Here is a 25,500-nt window from a genome sequence, read left to right as displayed (position 1 = left end):
GTGCTGTTGAAATCGAAATAAAAGGATCCAAAAACCTCAACATAGTTAACATATATTACCCCCACGGGTGTAATAAAAAAGGAACTACCGACTGGCTAAAATCCCTGGATCATGGCAGGGCACACTGGTGCGTGATGGGTGATTTTAATAATCACCACCCTCTGTGGGACTCTGCTAACCCTAGATACAAACATGCCAATAGCAACCTTGCTGACGTCATTTTGGAAACTGACTTTTGTATACTAAACGATGGCTCGGCAACCAGACTTCCAGACAGAGCTGACCATTCCCCGTCAGCAATCGATCTCTCCCTTTGCTCAAATGCCATAGTCACTGACATCGACTGGAACGTTTTCCCGGACGCCCTCGGCTCCGATCACTTACCCATTGTTCTTACCTTCCGCCACTTCGCCCCTAATCGCAATAACTCGGAGGTCAGAAAAAAGTACAATTACAAACAGGCAAATTGGGACAGCTTCCGTGCGGAGCTCGAGGGTGTCAGGGAGGAAACTCTCCTTACGGATGACATCGAAGCCTCTTACAATAACATACGTCAATGTATACTCACTGCTGCCAATAATCACATTCCGCTTAAATCAGTAAATCCTAACTGTAAGGCCAAAAGGAATGAGTGGTGGAATGCAGACTGTGATGAAGCCTTGGCAAACAAGCGATATCACATTAGGACATATCTCAGGCACTGCTCAGACGCTAACTTCACGAATATGAAGTCAGCTGAAATACAATTTAACCAGATCACCGCTGAGGCTAAACTTCAAAACTGGGAAAACTTTGTCCACAAAGAAACTAAAGATTACAAAGACTGTGGCAAAATCTGGAAGAAAATCCGCAGATTTAAATGTAGATACAGAACTAAAGAAAAGCCACTACTATCGGGTGATAAAATGACCACAACTGACTCTGAAAAGGCAAACCTATTAGCAGATACCTTTGCCAAAAATAGTCAATCAAAATCCCTAGATACTGAACGACTCAATTATAGGTTAGATCAGGAGAAGGGTTTCACATACCCCCCAGATGACAACCAGTTGCCTATAAACTGCATGTTTAAGGCAAAAGAAGTCCAAAACGCCATCTCTTCTGTGAAAGACCCAAAAAAATCCACAGGTTTAGACCCAATATCATATCACATGATAAAACATCTACCACCTAACTTTGTTAAGTTGCTCACTCAGTTTTTCAACCTATGCTGGTTAAAGGATACTATCCCCGCAGCGTGGTCAGACTCACAAGTAGTAGCAGTATTGAAGAGCGGAAAACCGGGCAATCTACCTGGCAGTTACCGCCCCATATCACTAACCCCCCACCTCAGCAAGATCTTTGAGCGTGTGGTGAACCAGAGGCTGGAGTTCCACCTCAATAAACACAATATCATTCCTACATGCCAGGCAGGTTTTAGGCAAGGTCGTTCGTGTGCGGACCACATTGTGCACGTCACTGAAAAAATCAAAAAGACCTTGGCACATAGTAATAATTCTCTTCTTGGAACCTTCTTTGATATTAAATCTGCGTACGACAGCGTCTGGCATGCTCGTCTACTCCTAAAACTCGGCAGAATCGGTGTCTCTGGCCACATGTACCAATTCATCAAAAACTTCATCAGCAATCGCAAGATGTCTGTCCGGGTGGGCTCTTCGGTGTCCGAAACCCATGCGCTGGACATGGGGGTTCCCCAGGGCAGTATCATCGCGCCAAACTTATTCAGCATCATGCTCTATGACATTACTTCTGTTAAGGTTGACGGTGCCAGTGTACTTCTGTATGCGGACGACCTCGCCTTAATAGACACTAATAGACCACGCCATAACAGAGTTACCAACACTGTTGACTTATCTTCTTACCAAACTAAAATCGACAACCTCTGTCAATATATGTACACCAACGGCTTCCAACTAGCCTCAAATAAAACAGTCTTTCTTGTTGTCTCCCGTAGACAACTGTACAGGAACTGCAGTATAAAGATAGGTTGTGATATTATCAAACCGAGCTCAGAAGTTAAGTTCCTCGGCGTTATCATCGATACCCGACTTAACTGGACCAGTCATATCGAACATCTGATCAATAAGGCCAACAAGGATCTTTATATCATACGCTACCTGGCGTCCCAATCCTGGGCCAGAGGGCGTAAGTGTGTCACAGAGGTAGTGCGGGCATTAATTCGCTCCCGCCTCCTTTACGGGTGCGAAGCTTATTTCGCGACGCGCCCGGCGCTCATGAAAAAACTGGCTATTATAGAGTGCAGGGCGCTCAAAATAGCTCTGGGACTCTCCCAACAAGCGAGTAAGAGTCGAGTCTACAGCGAGTGTGGGTGGCTGCCCCTTGTGGATGAGATAAAACTCCGTTCAGCTCAGTATGCTGTCAGAGCCCACGCGGTAGAGAACTCTGCCTGCGAGGTCCTGACTGACTTTTTTCCTCAGCACCAAAATTATGAGGCCAACACCAAACATAGCACTCAACTCTTGGCCAAAACGCTACCCTTATCCGACACAGTAAACCGCATTCTAGCCGATAGCGGGGTGAAGGTCAGTGAGCTGGCCAGGGTCCCCCCGCCCTCCTACCCGCCTTGGCTTGAGGAAACCCCTACTATCATATACGACAGTGAAGATAATACTACCAAAAAAGATAACCCCGTCTACCTAGCTACTGTTACAAAAGAAACCCTAAACTACAAATTCTCGGAGCATTTAAAAGTCTTTACTGACGGATCCAAATTTGCAGACGGCAGCGTTGGCTGCGCCTTTGTGATCCCAGATCTCAAAATCTCAAGGAAATATACTCTTAATAAAGACATCTCCATATTCTCAGCCGAGCTATTTGCCTTGCTCATGGCATGCACTTTTATAAATGACCTCCCAGTCACACCGCGTGCGGTAGTTTTCTGCTCTGACTCGCGCTCTTCATTACAAGCTCTGCATCGAAACACATCAAATCGGGCAGAGCTACAAAGAGAAATCCTCTTTATATGTCACCAGTTAATCTCATCCGGCACATCCGTATCATTTCTCTGGGTCCCCTCTCACGTAGGGGTCCGGGGAAATGAACTGGCGGATGTCGCTGCCAAAGAAGCGGCAGAATCTAGCCCAGCTAACACTAACATCGGCTACTCAGTAACCGAGTTCTACAGTAAAATCCGTAAACTCATTCGAAGTCAGTACGTAACATCTCTGTCCTATCAACCCATTGATATGAACGATCTACACCCCGATCTCCCAACAAACCTCCTCACTATCTTCAGACGCCTCCGTGCCGGCGGCTGCCGCTTCCATATCTTTAACAAGTCCTGCCATTGTGGAGAACCCTATTCATTTCAACACATTTTCGCTCCATGCGCTACAAATAGAATTACCTTTAAAACCTTATATGACCATATGCAGCTCCATGGTCTGAGTCCCCAGGATTATCTGCGCAGTAGCAGTTCTCTAGGCTGGTCACACAGCTTGCTGCTGTGCCGACTGGTCAGGGACTCGGACATGGGGCTGTGGGTATAACTAAGCCCAGATTATCACATCAGCGTGTTTCAGTTTGAGGTCGAGTGGCTCCCGCCATCCCTCCTGATTCCAGCGACTACCTTCTAGACAACATATCCTCACCCAAGGCCCACTAGTCGCCAAACTGTACATATTGTTTTTATTACCACGGCCTTCGTGGCTTACATCTTAATCCTTTTATTTGTAAAAAGTTTTGAGATTTATTGTTCGTGTTCCTCTTACTTGCTCATCTATTTGGTTTTATTGGTGATCCTGAAAGGTTCCACTTTTTAACTCGATTTGAAATAAAAATAAATAATATTACAAGCCCGTTATTCAAGATATAGAATACAGACTTATAATTCTTACCAAGAAACATCTTAACTACTTTTCATTTTAACAAATTCCACAGAGCATTATCAACTCAACCCCACCCCCTGCCCTCCTCTCCTTATTTTTTGTTTCTTTCTTTCCTCTTTTTGAGAGCGGACAAACACTCAAGTCCTTAATGGCTCAAAACCGTAGGACTTTTAATATTAATTTTAACTGTCTGTATGTTCTGGCCTTTGAGAAGCCATAACAGTTAATATAGGGCTTAGAAATAAGCTCTAAAGTTCTCAATCCCGTTTGAGAGGACTTCGCCTTCAAAGATGATTGTGGTGAACCGCCACGCTGTCTCTGTCTCGCGATTCACCCGGCGAAGCCGGGTATTCCTCTAGTACAACATAGGTCACGAAGTGTGTGTAACTCGTTCAAGGCTTGACTGTGATGCAGAGTTATCAGCAGAAACCATAACTTCATGTTGTGTTTCTTTAAAGTTTTGTTCAAAATCCCAACAAATACTATCACCATGTGACTTGCTTAGCTTTGATCCAGCATTGTGCAAGTCCAAGTCTGCGTAGATTGGATTATTGGCTTTTAACCACTTTAAAGCGAATAAAATGTTGTCAGGTGAAACTTTATGTTTGGAAATAACTCTAGTATGTCCATTTTCATAACAGATAGATACGTGTTCGGTTTCAGTTTGATGCAGAGGAAGTTGGTTAAGAATATCCGACACATTCACAGGTAAATGCAAAACACTGCCACGCTCACAAAACTGACCACCTGGCAGTCAGGAAAATCTGAAGTTTGCAACTTGAATTAACTTTTTTTCAGAAAGTGTGAGACATTTGAGAACCTCTGGAATAGGATCAAGTGTTATTTCTATGAAAACTTGCATGTATTGCCCATTTTGAGTTGACAGGTGTGAATGACATGTTAGGCACGAGACAGCATTTTTGTCAAGTCCCAAACTTTGCCTGAATGTATCCATACTATATTTGCTTTTCCATGAGTAACACTGTTTTACAAACAAAAATCTTTGACAGGAGTGGCAATGGATAGATGGCCTTTGTCTGATAGCAACTTCAAAGTTATAGTTATGCAGAGGGGAAGTGAGGAAGCTGTCCTCTTCGTTTGTTTTAACTTCACAACTATTTGCTACTTGATCCAGATCCAAAATAATGCATGGTTCATTTGGAATATCACTATTTGAAGAGAGAGATTGGCTGCTTTCGACTTGATTCGATTTACTTTGCGTATCGGCTGCAGAGAAAAGTGAGAATGTTCCCGACTAATGCCGAGTTGCAAGTCTTCGTTTGCTGTGTTGTTTACACTTTCTACTGTTGCCAGTACCACTGACTTCAGGCGAAACAGAAGATTGTGAAACATGCACCTAGAAATTGGATACTTCTACCGATCGACGCAACCTCCTGTGACTGATGTAGTGTGTGTCGGAGCAGTGTATGCAATTTCTGGGGTCACGCGGCGCTATCGGCTGACCTCGCCTCGGCAGACGATAAAAAAAGCGAACGGAAGAACACTTTAAGGGGGGGGGGGGGGGGGGTAGTCTTCTTGTTATGACAAAGAGTATCAATGTCGAATAACTTTATTCTGTATGGTGTTTGATTACACATTCTAACACAAACTATATATGTATTTGTAGATTCCAGAAACGGTCAAACTATATGGCTGTGAGTCATGATAACTCAGTCCATCCGCCTGTCGTCTGCTACACTTTACCCGCTTTAGCTCATAGATTCGCCTGTTTCTCTGAGGCACTGAAAAGGTTTGGTCAAGCAATCTTCGACGAATGCCGGACTTGGGAACGAATCGCTTTGGTGGATTGTTCAGTCTGCCACATGTTGTGGGGCCCCTTTCGAGTTGAAAGAGACACCCCTGTCGTGTTTTTTTCCAAACCTTCTCGAGTGCACTGCCGTTCTCACGAGATCAGTTACTTCTGTTTTGTTTCGGTTTTTTTCCCAATTGAAACCATGTATGACAGATGAAACAGAAAAGCCTGTTGTGAAAATGCACAAATTAGGAGGGAAAAACGAAACAAAACAAAAGTAACTGATCTCATGAGAACGGCAAACAACGTCAACGACACGTGTTCACCGCTATCACCCCATTGAAGAAAGAGGGGCCGTCCTCGACCCCTCAACAAGGGTAAGTTGGGGTTCTTAATGTGCGCACTCTCTTGCTCAATACATAACCTCATTGCAGCGAAAAGGACATCTTCATTCTCTTTTTTGGCTCACGTAAGTGTAGCCTATGCGATGGTAAACTCTGTCTGTCTGTGCGTGTGTGTGTGTGTGATAGAAACTTTAACATTTGAAGACGTCACATTATGGCGTAAGAGGGTTAGACGTCACGCGAAGGAATTACTGAAAGTCTCGGTCATTGTTATTTTGAGCGGGCCGAGACTAGTTGGCAGTCGTGTCCCTGTAAGTAGGCTACACATGCAGACAGACAGATCTAGATCTAGTGTCTCGCTTTCTTGCAGTGTCACCTATGCTTACTGTGTGTGTGTGTGTGTGTGTGTGTGTGTGTGTGTGTGTGTGTGTGTGTGTGTGTGTGTGTAGGTGTGTGTGTGTGTGTGTGTGTGTGTGTGTGTGTGTGTGTGTGTGTGTGTGTGTGTGACGGAGTGATTGAGTTTGTGTTACTGTTTGTCGATTTCTTACGTGAGCCTTGAAGGCTTCGCCTCTTGTTTATATTTTGTTTATAAATCTTTTGACATAAAAGAACCACAGTATGCCTGCAATTTAGTGTGCAATATCGGGGAACATATTGGAGCGCAATATTTTCAATACCCACGGAAGGAAGTCCCCAGACTTGAAAGAAAAACTCATTTTTCATCATTTCCTGTGATGTCTGCCGAAGAAACAAACTATATTGTACTCGATCGATCAAATGTAATCTTCTTCCTAGGTGCTCAGCCAGTGAATCAACAATTTTTCTTTTCTTATTCTTTTTCTCAAGCTTCCCAATTACTTTCTTCTCCATCCCCACCCCTACGGCCGTCTCTCTCTCTCTCTCTCTCTCTCTCTCTCTCTCTCTCTCTCTCTCTCTCTCTCTCTTTTTATTTCTCTCAGTGTGTGTGACTGTGTGTTCCTGGGTGCTCAGTATTCTGTCCGTCTGTCTGTCTGTACCCTCTTCTTTCTTCTTCTTCTTGAGACTCGGTGACGATAGCAAAGATAGTGCCAGCGACGACAGAGTCTCACAACTCACTCCCGTTGTCAAGTTGTGCGGTGTAGCTGACAGCACCGACTGACCGTGTAGACCCATCGGAAGCTCGTCGTGATGAAGCCCCTTCATCATCAAGTCCTCCTAGATAACAATCGCTGCAAGCCTCGTTACCTTCATTTTGTTACGGCCTCTCCGACCCAGCCAGCGGGCAGAACATTCCTGGAAGCAAAGAGTGTATCCCTCCGTAGGGATACACTCTTTGCTGGAAGCTAACAAGCAATCAGCCGTGAGCGTTGTACGGCTCTTTTTTGCCCTTCACTTTCTCCTTTCTCTACTTTCTTTTACCGAGACCTAGCTAGACCTTTCGTTCTACCGGCTTCACGTGACTTGAGTTGAAGAAACAGGGTGACTACTCCGGTGTTTGTATTCGAAGCAGGTCGAGTCTTTCGTAAGATCCGTGTACACATTTCCAGGCCTGATTTCAGCCGGACGGGAAAGCCGTTTAAATCAATTGAGTCAACAAGCGGACTTGTGCGTAAGGCAACGGCGGCCAACTTGATTGAACACATTCAGACAGGCTATGGAACGTGCGGTCGGCAATCACTTCAGGCATTGGAAAAGTTACGAGAACCCGAACTAGGTCCCAATCCCGAAGACACGATTTCACAAGGTCACTCGTGCACAATTCCAAACTGTCTCCATCACTAGCGCAAACCTTCGGCATCATAATTTCAAACTTGCTCCATCACAATTCCAAACTATCTTCATCAAAAGTCCAAACTTTCTCCTTCTCAATCGATCCAAACTTTTTCCACCACAAGCCCAAACTTTCGTCATCACAATTCTAAACCTTCTCCATCACAATTCCAAACTTTCTCCATCATAACTCCAAACTTTCTCCATCACTAGCTCAAACTTTCGTCATCACAATTTCAATCTTTCTCCATCACAATTCCAAACTTTGTGTGACCACTTGTTGCACGTAAAAGACCTTGGTCATTCTACAAAAAGTGCAGCTTTCCACTGGGAGGAAGCGACCCGAATTATCCAGCAATGAGATAATAAAGTGCCAGAAAGTAATCAGACAAAAATCAACCTCGCCATTGTCAGGTCATAATGGAAGCGACCATTTCATAGTACGGGCGAGGGTAACGGGGTACCGGCAGGGCAACGCACTCGGTCTGGTCTTCGTGCTAATGTTGTTCAGTTGCAGGGTCAGCAAAGCCAGTCTGCAATTAGTGCACCACGACCAGGTGAAAACGAGGTCCAACGGTTAGAGTGCGTTGATCCCGTCTCTTCTGTAGTATGGCAATAAAGAGGACAAAGGAAAACTGCCAAGGTGTCTCAAAGTACTGGTACACGGCTGCTGTCACCGAAACATTTAATGCTTCCTTTTCGGTACCAGTTTGACGAACTTCTAAGTAAATTGTATGAACAGATCTATTTTTAACGAAGGTGCCCTTTCTTTTGAACAAAAACAAGGTTGAAACTCCGGGTTGGGAACAGCGCGTGCTGATTTCAAAGCTAAGAACGTCGCTTCCGAGCATCGTGTACACTACCGCGAACATTACCGCCAAAACCACTTAAGTTTGATTCTAAATGGGCACATAGCTCTACTAGATCCCTCCAAACAAACGGGCTGATCCCCCCCACCCCCCAATGAAAACATAGAGGGTGGGACACGAGCTACCCTCGCTGGAGTCATAACTTGGTCACCTCTGTGTCAAAAGAAATGACGTCTTGGTCGCCCGAGACGTCAAGGGCAGCACTCTCCACGAGACAGATTAGACGAACTACTGTAACCAAAGAGCTTTTTCCCAAAGGACGCTATTTGCCCTAACTGCCATCATGACTAGGCCATCTTTTCGTCGGACGAAATGCGAGTTCCACCTCTTCCCCCCCCCCCCCCCCCCCCCCCCCTCATCACTCTCAACGAAACGGACGAATTCAATACAAAGTACCCTCAGAACTGGGTCACGTCAACGTCAGAAGGATGCGTTGCGCTCTCTACACATCCCGGACAGAAGCGACGGGAGCTTCACGAGAATTTGGCGCCGAGGCAGACACGATGAGAGCAAATGTGTATGAAAACTTACGCAGCCGTTAGCTAACCAACTGGTAAAATGTGCATCCATGCATGTCACTTCTCTGTAAAATTGTCTTCGGAGGTTTGCGCCCTGGCAGACAGCTGTAGGTTTTGACGCCTGGAGCGTCGCAAGCACGCATGACTGTTGGCACTTGTATGCTGTCTGCCGCCTGGCGATTAGCGGCTGACTGAGACCGAGAATGTTAACACCTAGACATGCTAAGTTTTTGTCTGCGAGGAAGTGTGCTTGTCCCAGGTGGGTAATTACTGCTTGTGTAAAGGGCACGGAGTTTAACACACGTCTGAAGGTCGAGGGTTCGAATCCCGGCCGCGCCTGAAGTTTTTCTGATCTCCTTGGTCAACTTCTGTGCAGATCTGCCTTATCCACGCAAACACAAAAACAACTACGCACGGAAAAGATCCTGCAATCCATGTATTGTGTCAAAGATTGTTTGACCAAAAACGTCCATCAATTCGATTTAGAAAAAGTAATGTCGGCACAGTGTCAAATGAACTTTTCTAAAAAATATTTAAAAAAAAAAAAGTCCGGACATTTCATCATCAAGACATTAATCGGAGGAAAAAAACTCACAGAAAACAAGTTGTTAGAAGCGATATCTGTCGGCTTGAAACATAAAGATCAACACTAAAACAGCCAACACAGAAACTACTAGTACTAAGGCTTCGCTAGGCTAAACCAGCTAGTCTGCACGAAGCATGCGAGCGAAGTGCCTAGTTAACCAATTGTCTTTAATTGTTTGTACATTTTCAGAAAGCACATGGTATATCTAGATATGTTTTTTTAATCAGGAAATGGTAAAGAAAAAAGATGAAATCATTTTTGATTCGATTACTAACATTTTCATCTAGAATTAATCAGAATGTTTTCGATTTTTAATGACGAAACTCATTGATTACTTTTTAAGTTTCCAAGTTGATATTGCTATTCCATAGTCCGAGCTTCGTCAATTTGATCGAACAATGAGGCGTAACAGTGCTGCCTCAACTTTCACTGTACGTCATCAGACATTTATATCGTCCAAACGTAAACATGGTCTGGGGATATTATCTGGATAGATAAGAATAAGTATATGTAAAGTTTCATGAAGATCGGTCCAGTAGTTTTCCCGGAATCGCCTTACACGTACTCCCCCCCCCCCTCCCCCGACACACACAGAGGAAATTCGACCACCCCCTCCCCCCGCACCTTAATTGATGATGGGATGACATGATAAGTATAATGAGAGGGTAACATTACCTTATGAACATCTCCACACCCGTCTCAACCATGTGGATTTCATTGTACTCCCACGACTGTTTGAGGAGGAAGATCTCCCTCATTTCGATGCCCACATATTTACACGTTTTGCTGCACTGGGACTCGACTGTACAAGTGATGGTCTCGCTGTAGGTAGGTCCCTTCGAGTTTTTGCCAGGTTCCACCTTAGTTCTGATCCACATCGCTTTTTCCTGCTGGCGGCAACACTTGCAGTTATTGCCTTTACATTGCACACATCCCATCTTTCGCTGCTACCGGGCCCATGCGGCAAATGAACAGGACGAAAAGAAGACGTTTTAGAAGTTGAGCAGATATCTGTTATTCAAATAGAATTGCTTGAAAATCAGGTCGAAGAGGTGGCATGAATTTGTGTGTGTGTGTGTATGTGTGTGTATGTGTGTGTATGTGTGTGTGTGTGTGTTTGTGTGTTCTCCCTTTTAGAGTTCCTAAGATACACCCACACGCAAACTTCTGCTTTTGTATCAGACCACAGGCGGAAGGTATCGTTCACTGGACCACCACTATGATAGTGATGGTCCAGTGAACGATACCTTCTGCCTGTGATCAGACTTGCTTCACAACACAGACGGCTACATTTCCAGGCTCTAGTATTGCTTCGGTGAAGCGATCCCTACGGTCCTGAGTCCAAACAAAGATTCAACAGAATAGCATGAATCCACAGCGTTATACGGTACGATGAAAACACATGTATCTGGACATTTCTGTCTTCGAAGCAAGTTTTGAGTTGATATTCCAGATGACACACGTCTCATCAGATTCTCCTGTCTCGTAATTAATGTAACATTTAGCTACCAGGTATACGCTTTTCAGGGACCGGCGAACTAACTGCAACTCACGATCTTGTTTGCTACAATGTTCAATCCTTTACAAACCAAATCTAAACTGTTCTCCTGTGCAAAACCACTTCGAAAGAAGCAGACCAGACGGAACCTACGAACACATATATGCTAACGTCACAGGATTGCGTATTTCCTACAATAGTCTTGCATATATGATAGCATGGTCACCAAGACCCGCTTTCGCGTGACAAGGCTGGACGACACTATGGAACGCCAAATCGGCCATCGACGCGCGGACACTCACACACGGGCGCGCGCGATTAATGTTGGTTCTTCGATCCGACTCTCTTTCGTTCCAACTAAGTCCGTGCAAAACGAGTGCCGAAAGTCCGCGCGGAGTTTGAGATAAAAGTCCGGGCGGAATTGCGCGCGGACTTTCTCGGACATTCTGGCCAATCAACGACGAGAATACAGGGGCGGACGTGGGGGGGGGGGGGGGGGCACAGGGGGCACGTGCCCCCCCCCGAAAAAAAAGAAGAAAAAAAAAGAAGAAGAAAAAAAAAAGAGAAGATTTTTCTATGCTGATTCTATGACCATTTCTAAGTTCAAATGGCACCAGATGGCACCATTTTGCTTCTTTGGGCAAAATTTTTTTCCGGGGGAGCATGCCCCCGGACCCCCCTAGCAAATTCGGGCGCTTCGCGCCCATCACATTCACTTTCGATTCAAAGTGCCCCCCCCCTTACAAAGCAACTGATCCGCCCCTGGAATAGCTCGAAAGTCCGCGCGGATTTCCGGGCGTAATTGCGCGCGTCGTTGGCCGATGATTTGGCGTTCCATAGTACATGGCTTCTGCGCGCTGATCAGTCTTTGTAGTAAAGTTTTCACGTGTTTTATCCAGTTTTTTTCTTACCGGAAGTTCATTGTCCCCAAACCTTCACCTTGGGTCTGTTAATTATGCTAGGTCACGGGGTCGTGCATTTTCAGATCCTCTTCCATTGAGACATCTTAGCAACAATGTATATATGCCTCACCCATGCGCCATCCAAATAGCTCAGCACAGGAAAGAACATGTTCTGTCAGCAACTGATGACGCAGACTCATTAGTTTCTGTCTCTCAGTCATTATCCTCTCCGTTGCGGGCTTTTGCTTCGATACAGATGCAGACATATATATGCATGTGTTTCATTGCCAAATCCCTTGTATCTTGTTACAGAAAGGTTGTATCGAATCAAATTTTTTGTCTAAAATGTTTTAAACAGAAAGCTGTCCATGCACTATTTATAAAACAGAATGACACAGTCCATACCGAGACACAGGTCAAGCAGACTTCAGGATGAATGTAGTAACCAACCGCACACTCTTTCTGATGGGATACACTCTATAAGTTTTCGTTGATTTTGGTTCATTTTTATATTGATTTGTTGTGTCTGCGTGGACTCGCATTTGTGCATGTTTGAGTTGGCTATCTAAAGCCGAATATTGACACCTTGCGAAAACTTGTGAAGCCTTATGTATTGCTCAGCCTAAAAGAGGTCACCCCTACCCCGCCCGTCCCTCCCTACTCCTCCTCCTTCTCTTTCTACTGAACATTTGCTGTGAAACCACGAGTTTATGCTGTCAGCAAATTCTCTTTAGAGCACAGGGCAATGAACCGCTGCCACTTTCCCAAGAGTATCGAACGCTGAAAGCAATCAGACTAGCGGGGCCAGCAAAATTGTAGTGTTGAACGTATTGACGAAAATAAGTGCCGAGGTTTGCTGGTCACTCGCAGTAGATGTTCTCTGTGGGCAGGGCAGGGCAATACAACCCGCATACCCTCGCTGGTCAACGTCCACAGCTTGGCCGCTCACGTCACGGGGCAAACGTACACACGCATCAACTCAGACACACAGACAAACGCACGCACGCATGCACGGACACACACACACACACACACACACACACACACACACACACACACGTAACAAGAAAAGCAAATGTTTTTTTATCCAACATACGTGTGACATACACGTATCAGGGGCGGATCAGTTGCTTTGTAAGGGGGGGGGGGGGGGGCACTTTGAATCGAAAGTGAATGTGATGGGCGCAAAGCGCCAGAATTTGCTAGGGGGGTCCGGGGGCATGCCCCCCCGGAAAAAAATTTGGCCCAAAGAAGCAAAATGGTGCCATCAGGTGCCATTTGAACTTAGAAATGGTCATAGAATCAGCTTTCCAAATTTTTTTTAATTTTTTTTCGGGGGGGGGGGGGCACGTGCCTCCTGTGCCCCCCCCCCCCCCCCCCCTCGTCCGCCCCTGCGTATACCAGTCATGTCATAACAATATCGTTCACTCCACAGTGCATGTGAAGAGGTCGTGTTTGACAGGGACATGATTTTTCACTGCCCGTGATACCGAGTCACGGAGACAAACGTCATTTTTGAACAGTTAGAAGAATTTTAAGAACGTACACGTCACGATATGCTTTCTAGAGTGACGTCTTTGCTTTGACGTCAAAGATTACACGCGGCTTTTGGAGCGATCCAGGTTCCATTTTTGAAGATTCTTCAATCTGGGCGCTTCGACCGAGGCACGTTTGGAGCAATAGACACACAAGTACAGTATGTAGGATACACAGAATACTACATGGCTTGCTGTTTGATACCAGTTTTACACTTGTTGTGTTTTCAAATATATTGAAAAGCTCGCTTTCGCTCGCAGTTCAATAGGTAAAAACACAACTCGTCTAAAACTGGTATCACATAGTAAGCCATGTAGTATTCTCTACATATAGACGACACCCCTTCGTCGTGACCCATTGCAGTGGACTATCACTAAACCTCATGCTCAACATCCTCCACATTTTTAGAGAAAAAAGAAAATAACAACACAAAATAAACCAAAACATTTGTTTTGACCCAGTTGCATCCAAATTAACAATTGATACTTGGCTGACCAAGACAACAAAAATGTGTTCTCATACACCTGAGTGACCTCATTTCTGACACGATGACGTCATAACATGATGACATCACCACTAGTCTGGCCAAGATTAAATTACACCAGACACTAATTGTGAGCTCAAATCAAACAATGACATCATATTCATTTGTGTTATGTCTGAAGATCATCAATACTCGTCTACAAGTATGTGAAATTTTGAAAACTACCTCGCTTCTCCGCTTGAGTGACACTCAACAATCGTAACACCGACCTCAAAGGAACAAAGCAATCTTGTTTTTTGTTGCTCGGGAAACACTTGGAAAAAAAATCATCATTGAAAAGGAGGAGGGAAAAAATCCGAATGTTACCTGAGAAACATTTCCACGCCTGTGTCCTCCATGTTCCTTTTGATCCCTTTCCACGACTGGCGGAGGCCGAAGATCTGCTTGGAGGACACGCCCAGTTTCTCACACGTCTTGGAGGCGGCGGAAATAACACTGAACTCCGCCTCCGCTGCTCCTCCGTTACCGATGGAACCTGTTTTTTTCGCCCCTGCTAGTGAGTCTTTGGACTTTTGTTTTGACTGGCGGCATCCCATTTTTACACTGCCTTTCACAAATGTTGAAGATCAAGTGTTTGAAGAAGGACAACTTGATTCACCCCAGAACTGTCGACATACAGTCGCCACAACACAACGCTGCCTCCTGCGGGTGTTTATGACAAAGACACTTTTGGCCTATCGGTCCAGGAAAGCACAGCAAATTCCACAGCGATGAACGACTGCCACCTGCACCTCCACACTGTCTGGAAGACCTCACTTTTCTAATGACATGGAACCAATCTCAGCATCTTCCCTTCTTTCTTATTTTCTGCTGCAACCACAAGCTTGAAAAACACGTCAGGAAGATAAACATATTTCGTCACGGCTATAAGTATCCTACGGAAGCGAACACATACAAGACTTGTAATTGAATACAATGCGCAGCACAAAAAAAAAAGAACTTTTGCGCGCAGCGAATTTCGCTGCTCAAGTTTTGTTTTGAGCATAGAACGCTTTGTCCTGCGCAATTACGCAAATGACACGTTTGATGACGGCATCAAAAGTCTGACGATACTGTTCTTCTAAACTGGGTTCCCATCTGGATCTCTGGCAGTATTTCGTGCTTTGTGTTGGTTTTTGTGCAAATTCATGTCGGATTACGCAAAATGTGGAACACCAAGAAGAAATTCGTTTTGAGCCTCAGTAAAAAGAGTTGCAGAACTCTACTGTTCCTACTTGTCATATGACTGAACGCTGCGCGCAGCCCAGTAAAACCATATTATTTTAGGAATAGGCAGACATTCATTTTTCATACGGGAAGCACATTGTGCGTTTCACTATGTATATTTAAGAACAGGGTTCGTCTCATTAATGAGTTTTGGCATTTAGAACACACGTGTCGCAATGGTTTTGCGACAATATTCTGCATTCTCACTCACTTACTCACGCATCTCAGGTGTTTAAAACCGGTTTAACGTCAGTTAATTGCATTCCATGGCTTTTGGCCTTTATGCCAGCCGGTTGCATTCGTTATTGCCATTACGCTTTTTATTTTCACTTTTTTCAGAGCTCGGTTCTGGCATGGCTTTCTGGTTCCACATTTTCTCGGCGGTATTAGTTACAAATTAGTGAGAAGAGAGAGAGAGAGACACAGAGAGAGAGACAGAGAGAGAGAGAGAGAGAGAGAGAGAGAGAGACAGACAGACAGACAGACAGACAGACAGACAGACATATAGAGAGACAGAGAGGGTGGGGTGGGGGACAGATTTCTACAATTGCAAAATTATAAAGTGTTTAAGAGGAAGTTATGAGACAGAGACGGACACATGCAATCGATGTAGGCCTACAAGCCACCCCTCAGACAGGCTCATTTAAACATCCCCCAACCTCGCCCCTCCATCCTGGCCATCTTAGAGCTATATATATTTTAGATATTATACAGTAAGTCAATTTGTCATGCTAGCCAGCAGGTAGCTTGAGGGCATCGAACCGCTGACATTCTCAGCCAGCATGATTGTGGCGCGGCGTTGCGTGAAGCATCAGATTTGGCGTACTAGGGTGATGCGCTGAATGTAAGTACTGACAGAAATAGCTCACCTTCCGCCCTGCCCATCCAACTAGCTTGCAATGGATTAGGGCGGGGGACTGACGGTGAGGGATGATTATAGCGGGGCAGAAGCGATGACCATGACTTTATGTGAGCCCAGTTGTCATGAATGTTTTCCATCTAACTGAAAGAAATGATAACTTTCTTTTGTGCATGACCATAACCTCATCCAAACCCAGTTGTCATGAATGTTTTCCGTCTAACTGCATAAAATTATGACTTTCTTTTGTGTATGACCATGACTTCATCTGAACCCAGTTGTCATGAATGTTTTTCATCCAACGGCAGGCAATGACACTGAACTTTCTTTCGTGTCTGGTGAACTTGAAAATCATTTGATTAACAAGTGGGTGTGTTTCGAATAGTGCAGTCAGTGTTATCAGTGTATCTGGGGGAAGATGTAAGACCTTGATGAAAGACTTTGATGAACCAGATCCGAGTGGTAACAATACCCGTCCAAAATCTTCAACTCAGCTTTTATCCAGCTATTCAGCATTCGACCCCTGTTGAGAAAACGTCCATCTAAACACTCAGTTCTTCGTGTGCTGCATGTACTTCCTTCTGCTAGTACAGTGGAATCCCCTTTTCAAGACCCCATTATTTAACTTAAGACTCTGTTTTTTAAGACGCTGTATTCTCAGACTTTCTGTTCTAGACCTCTGTCAATTTAGCCCCCCATTTTAAGACTCACTCCTTTTTACATTTAGTCAAGTTTTGACTAAATGTTTTAACATTGAGGGGGAATCGATACGAGGGTCGTGGTGTATGTGTGTCTGTGTGTGTGTGCGTGTGTGTGTGTAGAGCGATTCAGACTAAACTACTGGACCGATCTTTATGAAATTTGACATGAGAGTTTCTGGGTATGATATCCCCGGACGTTTTTTTCATTTTTTCGATAAATGTCTTTGATGACGTCATATCCATTTTTTGGGTAAAAGTTCAGGCGGCACTGTCACACCCTCATTTTTCAATCAAATTGATTGACATTTTGGCCAAGCAATCTTCGACAAAGGGCGGACTTCGGTATTGCATTTCAGCTTGGTGGCTTAAAAATTAATTAATGACTTTGGTCATTAAAAATCAGAAAATTGTAATTAATTTGTTTTTTTATAAAACGATCCAAATTTACGTTCATCTTATTCTTCATTATTTTCTGATTCCAAAAACATATAAATATGTTATATTCGGATTAAAAACAAGCTCTCAAAATTAAAAATATAAAAATTATGATCAAAATCAAATTTCCGAAATCGATTTAAAAACAATTTCAGCTTATTCCTTGTCGGTTCCTGATTCCAAAAACATATGATATAGATATGATATGTTTGGATTAAAAACACACTCAGAAAGTTAAAACGAAGAGAGGTACAGAAAAGCGTGCTATGCAGCACCACGAAACCACTTCCGCGCTAAACAGTCTCGTCAGTTTCACTGCGTTTCGCACGAGCGGCGGACTACGGTCATTGTGAAAAAATGCAGTGCGTTCAGTTTCATTCTGTGAGTTCCACAGCTTGACTAAATGTAGTAATTTCGCCTTACGCGACTCGTTAAGACTTGATTTTCTCAGATTTGTTGGGGTCCTAAAAGGGGGTTCCACTGTAGCATGACAATTCCCTGCTTTCTAGGACTGTCTTGGTGATTAAGACTATTACTGGCCAACGGCAACGGTTTCTGATGACCCTTGTTGATCAAGCTGAAGATCAAGCAGCTTATTTTTGAGGAAAAACTGACCAGTTTTGCAAACAAGGTTTGTCGTACACAAAATACGTGAGTTTGGAAAGGAACCGGAGGACGAGAGGGGAGACATTTTACAGAAAACTACAAGAAGGCAGAAAATGTAATATATATTTGTGTGATTATGTGAGAGACAAAGAGGACAGAGGAAGTGTGTGTGTGTTTGTGTGTATGAGCCTCTCTCTCTCTCTCTCTCTCTCTCTCTCTCTCTCTCTCTCTCTCTCTCTCTCTCTCTCTCTCTCTCTCTCTCTCTCTCTCTCTCTCTCTCTCATTGGATCACTGTGTGTGCCATGTAATCACGGCGTGCACGCGCACAAGAGTATATCATTCGCATTGCGTCACATCTGAGAAAGAAAGGAGAACGTTGTCTGTTAATCTCCTGCATCCATCTAAAGCGAGTCATTATAACCCATTTCAAAATCCGCACTGATGAAAACAAAAATGCAATTTGCAATCCACTGCATCTACAAACATGTCTTACCCCGCTCTGAAGGGAATCAGTGTTGGCAGAGCCGACCTGTGACCTGGGGGTAAACACAATCACTATCTCCGTTAAAACAAACAGCTTGCGCGCATGGCGAGCGCATTCATAGCTCACCTGTGAGAATCATCAGTGCACACCAGTGCCCTGCCCCCGAGCACGTGCGCTATCGCTGCAATGCGCAATCGTTTATTTAAAGGGCCTCTCTCTCTAACATTGTTAGCTAAACCACTAAGAAAAAACTTTAAAAAACCTAGACATGTCGCAGTCAAATGTTTGTGCAGACAGCAACACTATGAAGTGAAGTTGTATAAAAAAAACACACCTTCAAACAGATAAGTTCACTTTAAAAAAAAGCTTCACTTTTACAAGGGTTTTTTCCAGTTTTAACACACAAAATTACGTGGACATTCACAAAAAGGCAACCAAAGAAGATAATCAATAAGTACGTAAGTAAATAAACGAAACTTCAATAATAGGAGTAAATGATATAGGTTCAAACATAAGCCAGTACGTCAAAGGAAACTTACCAGGCAAATAAAGCGAGCAATGTTTACAACATTTACTTACAATAAATCCGTATTGGAAATGCTATTCTCGTCTTTTAGCGCCAATAATGGCTTGTTGGTTGTTCGTGTAACTTTTTGTTTCGTTTTGTTCTGTTTCTACGCGTGGGTATTTTTTTCTTTTCTGGTTTTTCTTTCCAAACACAAGCCTAGCTGCGTGGTAGTGGTTTCAGTTCAATGTATATAGAACAAGATCGATTTTAGTTGAAAGGGAAAACATGCCGTTTTCTTTCATCCGCCGGTCTTGTGCTTGGCGTTTCCTGTTTCACCAACAAACGTTACGCAAGATTTACAATTTTTGCTTTCCGGGACAACTTTTTTTCTTTCAAGTTTTTCTTTTAACATTCACTTGAATGGTAATGTTTTCGGTTCCATGTAAAAGCCAGATTGATTTGAGAGGAAAGGATATCAACAAAAGAGTGTCCCTCGTCCTTTGATGAATTTCCCAGATATGCTACATCTCCCCGTTGCATGTTCAAGCATTACGCAAAATTAACGGCTTTTAAGACTGACTTCAAGGTCCTTGATACGATCGGGTCGAAAGCTTGTCTTCAAAGTAAATATTAAAAAAAAATATATAAAAAAAAACCACCCCAGTATCCTTGTTCTTATCTTCATCAGAAAAAAATGTACACGAATCCTTAGAATGTGGTCGGGATATGTTACACAATCCTGCATTTTCAGCTAAAAAAAAAAAGAGTTGGGGAGAGAGAGAGAGAGAGAGAGAGAGAGAGAGAGAGAAAGAGAGAGAGAGAGAGAGAGAGAGAGAGAGAGAGAGAGAGAGAGAGAGAGAGAGAGAGAGAGAGAGAGAGAGAGAGAGAGAGAGAGCAGAGCAGTGAGAGAGGTAGGGGGGGGGATTTTAATCGCTGTATCTCAACCATGAACGTCAAGCTTGGCCCTTGAGGTCCTTGACGCAAACCAAATCTGGCACATGACCCACACGGGATCTCATCCAATTTCCCTAAAACAGGCAGTCTTTTGTTAGACTAAATGATATGAAAAGCCGACGGCCGGGAAAACAGAGAAGACATTTTGGATACATCCCCCCTCTCCATCTCTTGCCTGTAAAGGTTATGTCCCCGAGGAGAGGAACCACGCAGAATCACACGTAGACCACGACATAGACGTTGAGGGCAAACTGAGGAAGAAGGTGCACTGGTTGACATACCCGCTGTCATTCAACTACCTTGGGGTCTTCCTGTCTGTCTATATGTCTGTCTGTCTGACTATACCTAATTGCACAATTAATTATGAAAAGTTACGTAAAAAACTCACGTCTGGTATTCTGCGTATGAATTTGGTTCTACACTAATTGCCCCACCATGACAATTGCCCCTGGGACAATTAGGCCTCATTCTTGCGTGTGTTTAAGAAGTGTTTTGCTATATATTCGAGGTATACATGCGTAAGTTTAAATATATATCGGAATGACTGTTCACCTCGCACGCACGCGCACGCACACGCACACACACACACACACAGTCCTCACACACTCACGCACGTACGCCCGCACTTACCCACAACGAATACAATTGTCCTATCGTGGTGGCAATTGTCCAGGCAGGGGGTGAGGGGGGATGGGGGAGGGGTAGGTTGTCCTCTATGGGCAGTTGTCCAGGGCACAGTTTTCGGGTGTAGATGTCCAGGGGACAATTACCCTGTTGCCATTAGTTTATGACTGAATGCATGTGTGAAACAAAATGCGCCGACTGAGAAGCCACAACCTTTCTGTTCAGTTTTCATTGACAGCACGAATCACGCTTTGTATTGACCACGAATGCAGTGGGCATAATGCGGGGATAGACACATTCTGGAGCAGCTGTTCCTTCAGACCCCCGACGTATTTCAATATGACTAAGATGAACAGACGCACGTGCAGCCATCGTGCAAGGAACAAGCACAGACAAACATGGACAGAAGTGGAGAATAACAAGAAAGTAGAGGAGGAATACACAGAGAAAGTGTCTACTAACAACATGGAGTAAAATGGATGATTGGCAAGCAAAAAAAAGGGAAAGAGAAAGCGAGGAAGGAAAGCAGAAGAAAAAAAATGAAAAAAGAAAAAAGCCGGGGCGAATAGCAAATGAATTCCGCCTGAAGCGAGTTCGGAAAGAAAATGCACAGAAAAGGCAAATGAGCAGAAAAATGAAGGAAGGAAAAGAAAAAAAGAGAAAAAAAAAGAAAAAAAAGGGAGAAGTACGTCACAAGAGAAACAGACCAGAACTGACATACCAATCAGAAAAGAGTACAAAAAAAAGTTAAAAAAAAGTAAACTCAAACGAATGTCAAAGAAAGGGATTACAACGGGAAGAACGAATGAATGTTAAGAAGAACAAGAAGGGCAAAGCCCATACGACTCACATGCTTGACCTTGACCTTTACATGACCTTGACCTTCAGAGTCAAGGTCAAATAACTAAACCTAGCAATGACATCATACACTAAGAACTGCTTTACACATTTTCCTACCAAAATACATGTGACCTTGACCCAAGGTCAAGGTCATCCAAGGTCATGCAACACAAAGCTGTTAATTCAAGACATAGGAAGTACAATGGTGCTTATTGGCTCTTTCTACCATGAGATATGGTCACTTTTAGTGGTTCACTACCTTATTTTGGTCACATTTCATAAGGGTCAAAATGACCTTGACCTTGATCATATGTGACCAAATGTGTCTCATGATGAAAGCATAACATGTGCCCCACATAATTTTTAAGTTTGAAACAGTTATCTTCCATAGTTCAGGGTCAAGGTCACTTCAAAATATGTATACAATCCAACTTTGAAGAGCTCCTGTGACCTTGACCTTGAAGCAAGGTAAACCAAACTGGTATCAAAAGATGGGGCTTACTTTGCCCTATATATCATATATAGGTGAGGTATTCAATCTCAAAAACTTCAGAGAAAATGGGAAAAATGTGAAAAATAGCTGTTTTTTAGACAACATTTATGGCCCCTGCGACCTTGACCTTGAAGCAAGGTCAAGATGCTATGTATGTTTTTTGGGGCCTTGTCATCATACACCATCTTGCCAAATTTGGTACTGATAGACTGAATAGTGTCCAAGAAATATCCAACGTTAAAGTTTTCCGGCCGGCCGGCCGGACGGACGGACGGACGGACGACTCGGGTGAGTACATAGACTCACTTTTGCTTCGCATGTGAGTCAATAAAACGGCACGCAAGGAGGAGGTGGAGGAGGTTCATTTATATGGCAAAGATAATATGCAAAAAGAAAAGAAATTGTAAGATTTAGGACCTGAATGAAGATTTGACGGGGGAAAAAAACGCGAACAGAAGGCTAATATTTACATGGTGAATTCTTTACGGCCACGGAAACTGAACAAATGCATGCATGGAGTGAATTCGCTAAAACCAGTTCCTCTCTATTCTATATCGGATGCTTTTTGTCTTCATAATCTTATATCATTTTTCGTCATCTCTTGCTGATGACTGTTATAATGGTTGTGTTTTTAGTTTTATTTCCTGTTTCTCGCTCGATGGATTATTTATGCCGCGACAGCGTTTGATGATGAGATTTTGTTCTGGAGCATGATCACCGGTGTGTTTCATGTGTGACTGCTAAATTGGATGGAGGAAGCATTATGCAGATTCTCTTTGTTCCTCATAATTGGTATTTTCCACCTGCCTTCTGTTTCTGTGCGATCATTCGTATTATCCACGGAGAATGGTATGTTCCCTGCAGATGATGATGGATTTTGCTTGCCTCACGACCACTTCCTGTCATTTGTGTTTGTTTTGGTTAATGTCCATCTTGCACGCGCGTGTGTTTATTTGTGTGTCTGTGTGTGTGTGTGCGCGCACGCGCGCGTGTATGTGTTTTCGTGCGCGCGCGCGCGTGTGTATGTGTGTGTGTGTGATGTGCGCGCGCGCGTGCGTGTGCACGTTCCCGTGTGTACTTGCGTGCGTGCGTGTGCGTGCGTGAGCGTGTGTGGTGTGCTTTTGTCAATGCTGATGTTTACTTATTCATGTTCTAAATGATCACGTTTTGTAATTCTATTTGCTACTTGTGACGTTACGCACATCGTCAGTCATTGATGAAAATCAATAGGAGCCTGGCACCTGATACTAGCGTAACGATATTGTTGATCACCAAACAAAATTAACGATATTGTTGTTCGCCAAACAAAAGTAATCGTTGAGGGGAAGGTAACGATAGTATTGATGTATGCAACGATATAAGCTGCTGCTGTTCTCACGCTAAAATTGAGAAGATCGATGCCAACAAGAAAAGAGAGAGAGAGAGAGAGAGACAGAGAGAGAGAGAGAGAGAGAGAGAGAGAGAGAGAGAGAGAAGAGAGAGAGAGAGAGAGAGAGAGAGAGAGAGAGAGAGAGAGAGAGAGAGAGAGAGAGAGAGAGAGAGAGAGAGAGAGAGAGAGAGAGAGAGAGAGAGAGAGAGAGGGGCGAGGGGAAACATTGCAGACATGGAAACACAAAATACACAGTACTGCTTACAAAGAACACATAACATTTACAACACACGAAAGAATAACTGAGGGCGAACAACTGAGATCGAACGTTATAGATTAAAGCGCAACTTATTAAACACAATTAAAAAATAACCACCTGACGCCACAGTTATGAAATACAAAAGAAGAGTGAGGAAGAGAAATAACCAGCATGCGGTACATGCAAGCATCCTTGCAACTCGAATAATCAATCAATCAATCAATCACGCTTATATCGCGCATATTCCGTGGGTACAGTTCTAGGCGCTCTGCAGTGATGCCGTGTGAGATGAAATTTTATACGGCCAGTAGATTGCAGCCATTTCGGCGCATATTTACCTTTCACGGCCTATTATTCCAAGTCACACGGGTATAGGTAGACAATAGAAGTAGAATAATCAAACGTTGCCCCGACCCCTTCAAAGTCAGCGTCGAACAAATAAATGGACCTTTTGATAAAACAGGAGGTTGTGGTCCTCATATCCACTGATCGATCTGACCGTAGGGTCAATTACAACATGAAAGCTTGCATTAATACCTGAGAAGAAATTCGATGAGGGACAAAGCGACATACGACAGCATTAACCGCTGTTGCTAATGACAAAGTGAACTCAAGTTCCATGGCTCTGTTATTCAATTTTGTGCCCTTTGGGCACGGTATCATGATTACCTTGACTTTTCATTTCACTTGAAGCCTGGTTCCGCACAACTCTCACTTAGTACTGCTGTCTATATCTAGAGTGCTATCTAGAGTGCTCGCTACTGCTGTCTATATCTAGAGTGCTCGCTACTGCTGTCCATATCTAGAGTGCTCGCTACTGCTGTCTACATCTAGAGTGCTCGCTACTGCTGTCTATATCTAGAGTGCTCGCTACTGCTGTCTATATCTAGAGTGCTCGCTACTGCTGTCTATATCTAGAGTGCTCGCTACTGCTGTCTATATCTAGAGTGCTCGCTACTGCTGTCCATATCTAGAGTGCTCGCTACTGCTGTCTACATCTAGAGTGCTCGCTACTGCTGTCTATATCTAGAGTGCTCGCTACTGCTGTCTATATCTAGAGTGCTCGCTACTGCTGTCTATATCTAGAGTGCTCGCTACTGCTGTCTACATCTAGAGTGCTCGCTACTGCTGTCTACATCTAGAGTGCTCGCTACTGCTGTCTATATCTAGAGTGTTCGCTACTGCTGTCTATATCTAGAGAGCTCGCTACTGCTGTCTACATCTAGAGTGCTCGCTACTGCTGTCTATATCTAGAGAGCTCGCTACTGCTGTCTATATCTAGAGTGCTCGCTACTGCTGTCTACATCTAGAGTGCTCGCTACTGCTGTCTATATCTAGAGTGCTCGCTACTGCTGACCATATCCAGAGAGCTCGCTACTGCTGTCTATATCTAGAGAGCTCGCTACTGCTGTCCATATCTAGAGAGCTTGCTACTGCTGTCTACATCTAGAGAGCTTGCTACTGCTGTCTACATCTAGAGTGCTCGGTACTGCTGTCTACATCTAGATAGCTCGCTACTGCTGTTTATATCTAGAGAGCTCGCTACTGCTGTCTACATCTAGAGTGCTCGCTACTGCTGTCTACATCTAGAGAGCACGCTACTGCTGTCTATATCTAGAGAGCTCGATCGCTACTGCTGTCTATATCTAGAGAGCTTGCGTTCCTTTTGTTTCTCTGATATTTTCGTGAAAGACCGAAATAAAAAGGTCGGTTTTGTTGACAGCACCCACACACGTGCTTGTTTTCAAGACCAAAGTATTGTGAGTGTTCTCTACAAGATTTACTATCCATACAGTGGCACTCACAAATGAAGTTAATTTTTTTAACAATCTTTTATTCTAAATGTTGCCTGATTAGTTGACGCAAGATTCGTTTTGCTTACATTACCTTACCCTCGGGTGGTGAAGTGGCTAAAAGCAAGCCTATTTTTGCGTCAAACGGAGTCTGGGTAGTAGTGTACACCTGTTCTTTTTTTTAAAATTTTGCATTAATAGCGCTGGCACAAAACTGATTTT

At 43.9% G+C, this 25,500-nt stretch overlaps 1 protein-coding gene across 4 annotated transcripts in view; it reads right to left on the bottom strand.

Annotated features, from left to right (window-relative positions):
- Positions 1–25,500, bottom strand: part of LOC138953555 (neuroglobin-like) — a 225,877-nt gene that overhangs the window by 58,222 nt on the left and 142,155 nt on the right. The window contains exon 1 of one of the 4 annotated variants that reach the window (XM_070325400.1): positions 14,454–15,753. The exons of 2 other annotated variants lie outside the window; for them this stretch is intronic. In XM_070325400.1, coding sequence (XP_070181501.1) covers positions 14,454–14,683 — 230 coding nt within the window. In that variant the 5' untranslated portion in view covers positions 14,684–15,753. Of the gene's footprint in view, positions 1–10,342; positions 10,660–14,453; positions 15,754–25,500 lie in introns of those variants that run through there. One more of the 4 variants, XM_070325398.1, reaches the window with a different exon arrangement.

The sequence above is a fragment of the Littorina saxatilis genome, linkage group LG17 (assembly GCF_037325665.1).
Source record: "Littorina saxatilis isolate snail1 linkage group LG17, US_GU_Lsax_2.0, whole genome shotgun sequence".
NCBI classification, from domain to species: domain Eukaryota; kingdom Metazoa; phylum Mollusca; class Gastropoda; order Littorinimorpha; family Littorinidae; genus Littorina; species Littorina saxatilis.
The sequence above is the reverse complement of the archived record's forward strand: the minus strand, read 5'-3'. Positions and strand labels throughout refer to the sequence as shown.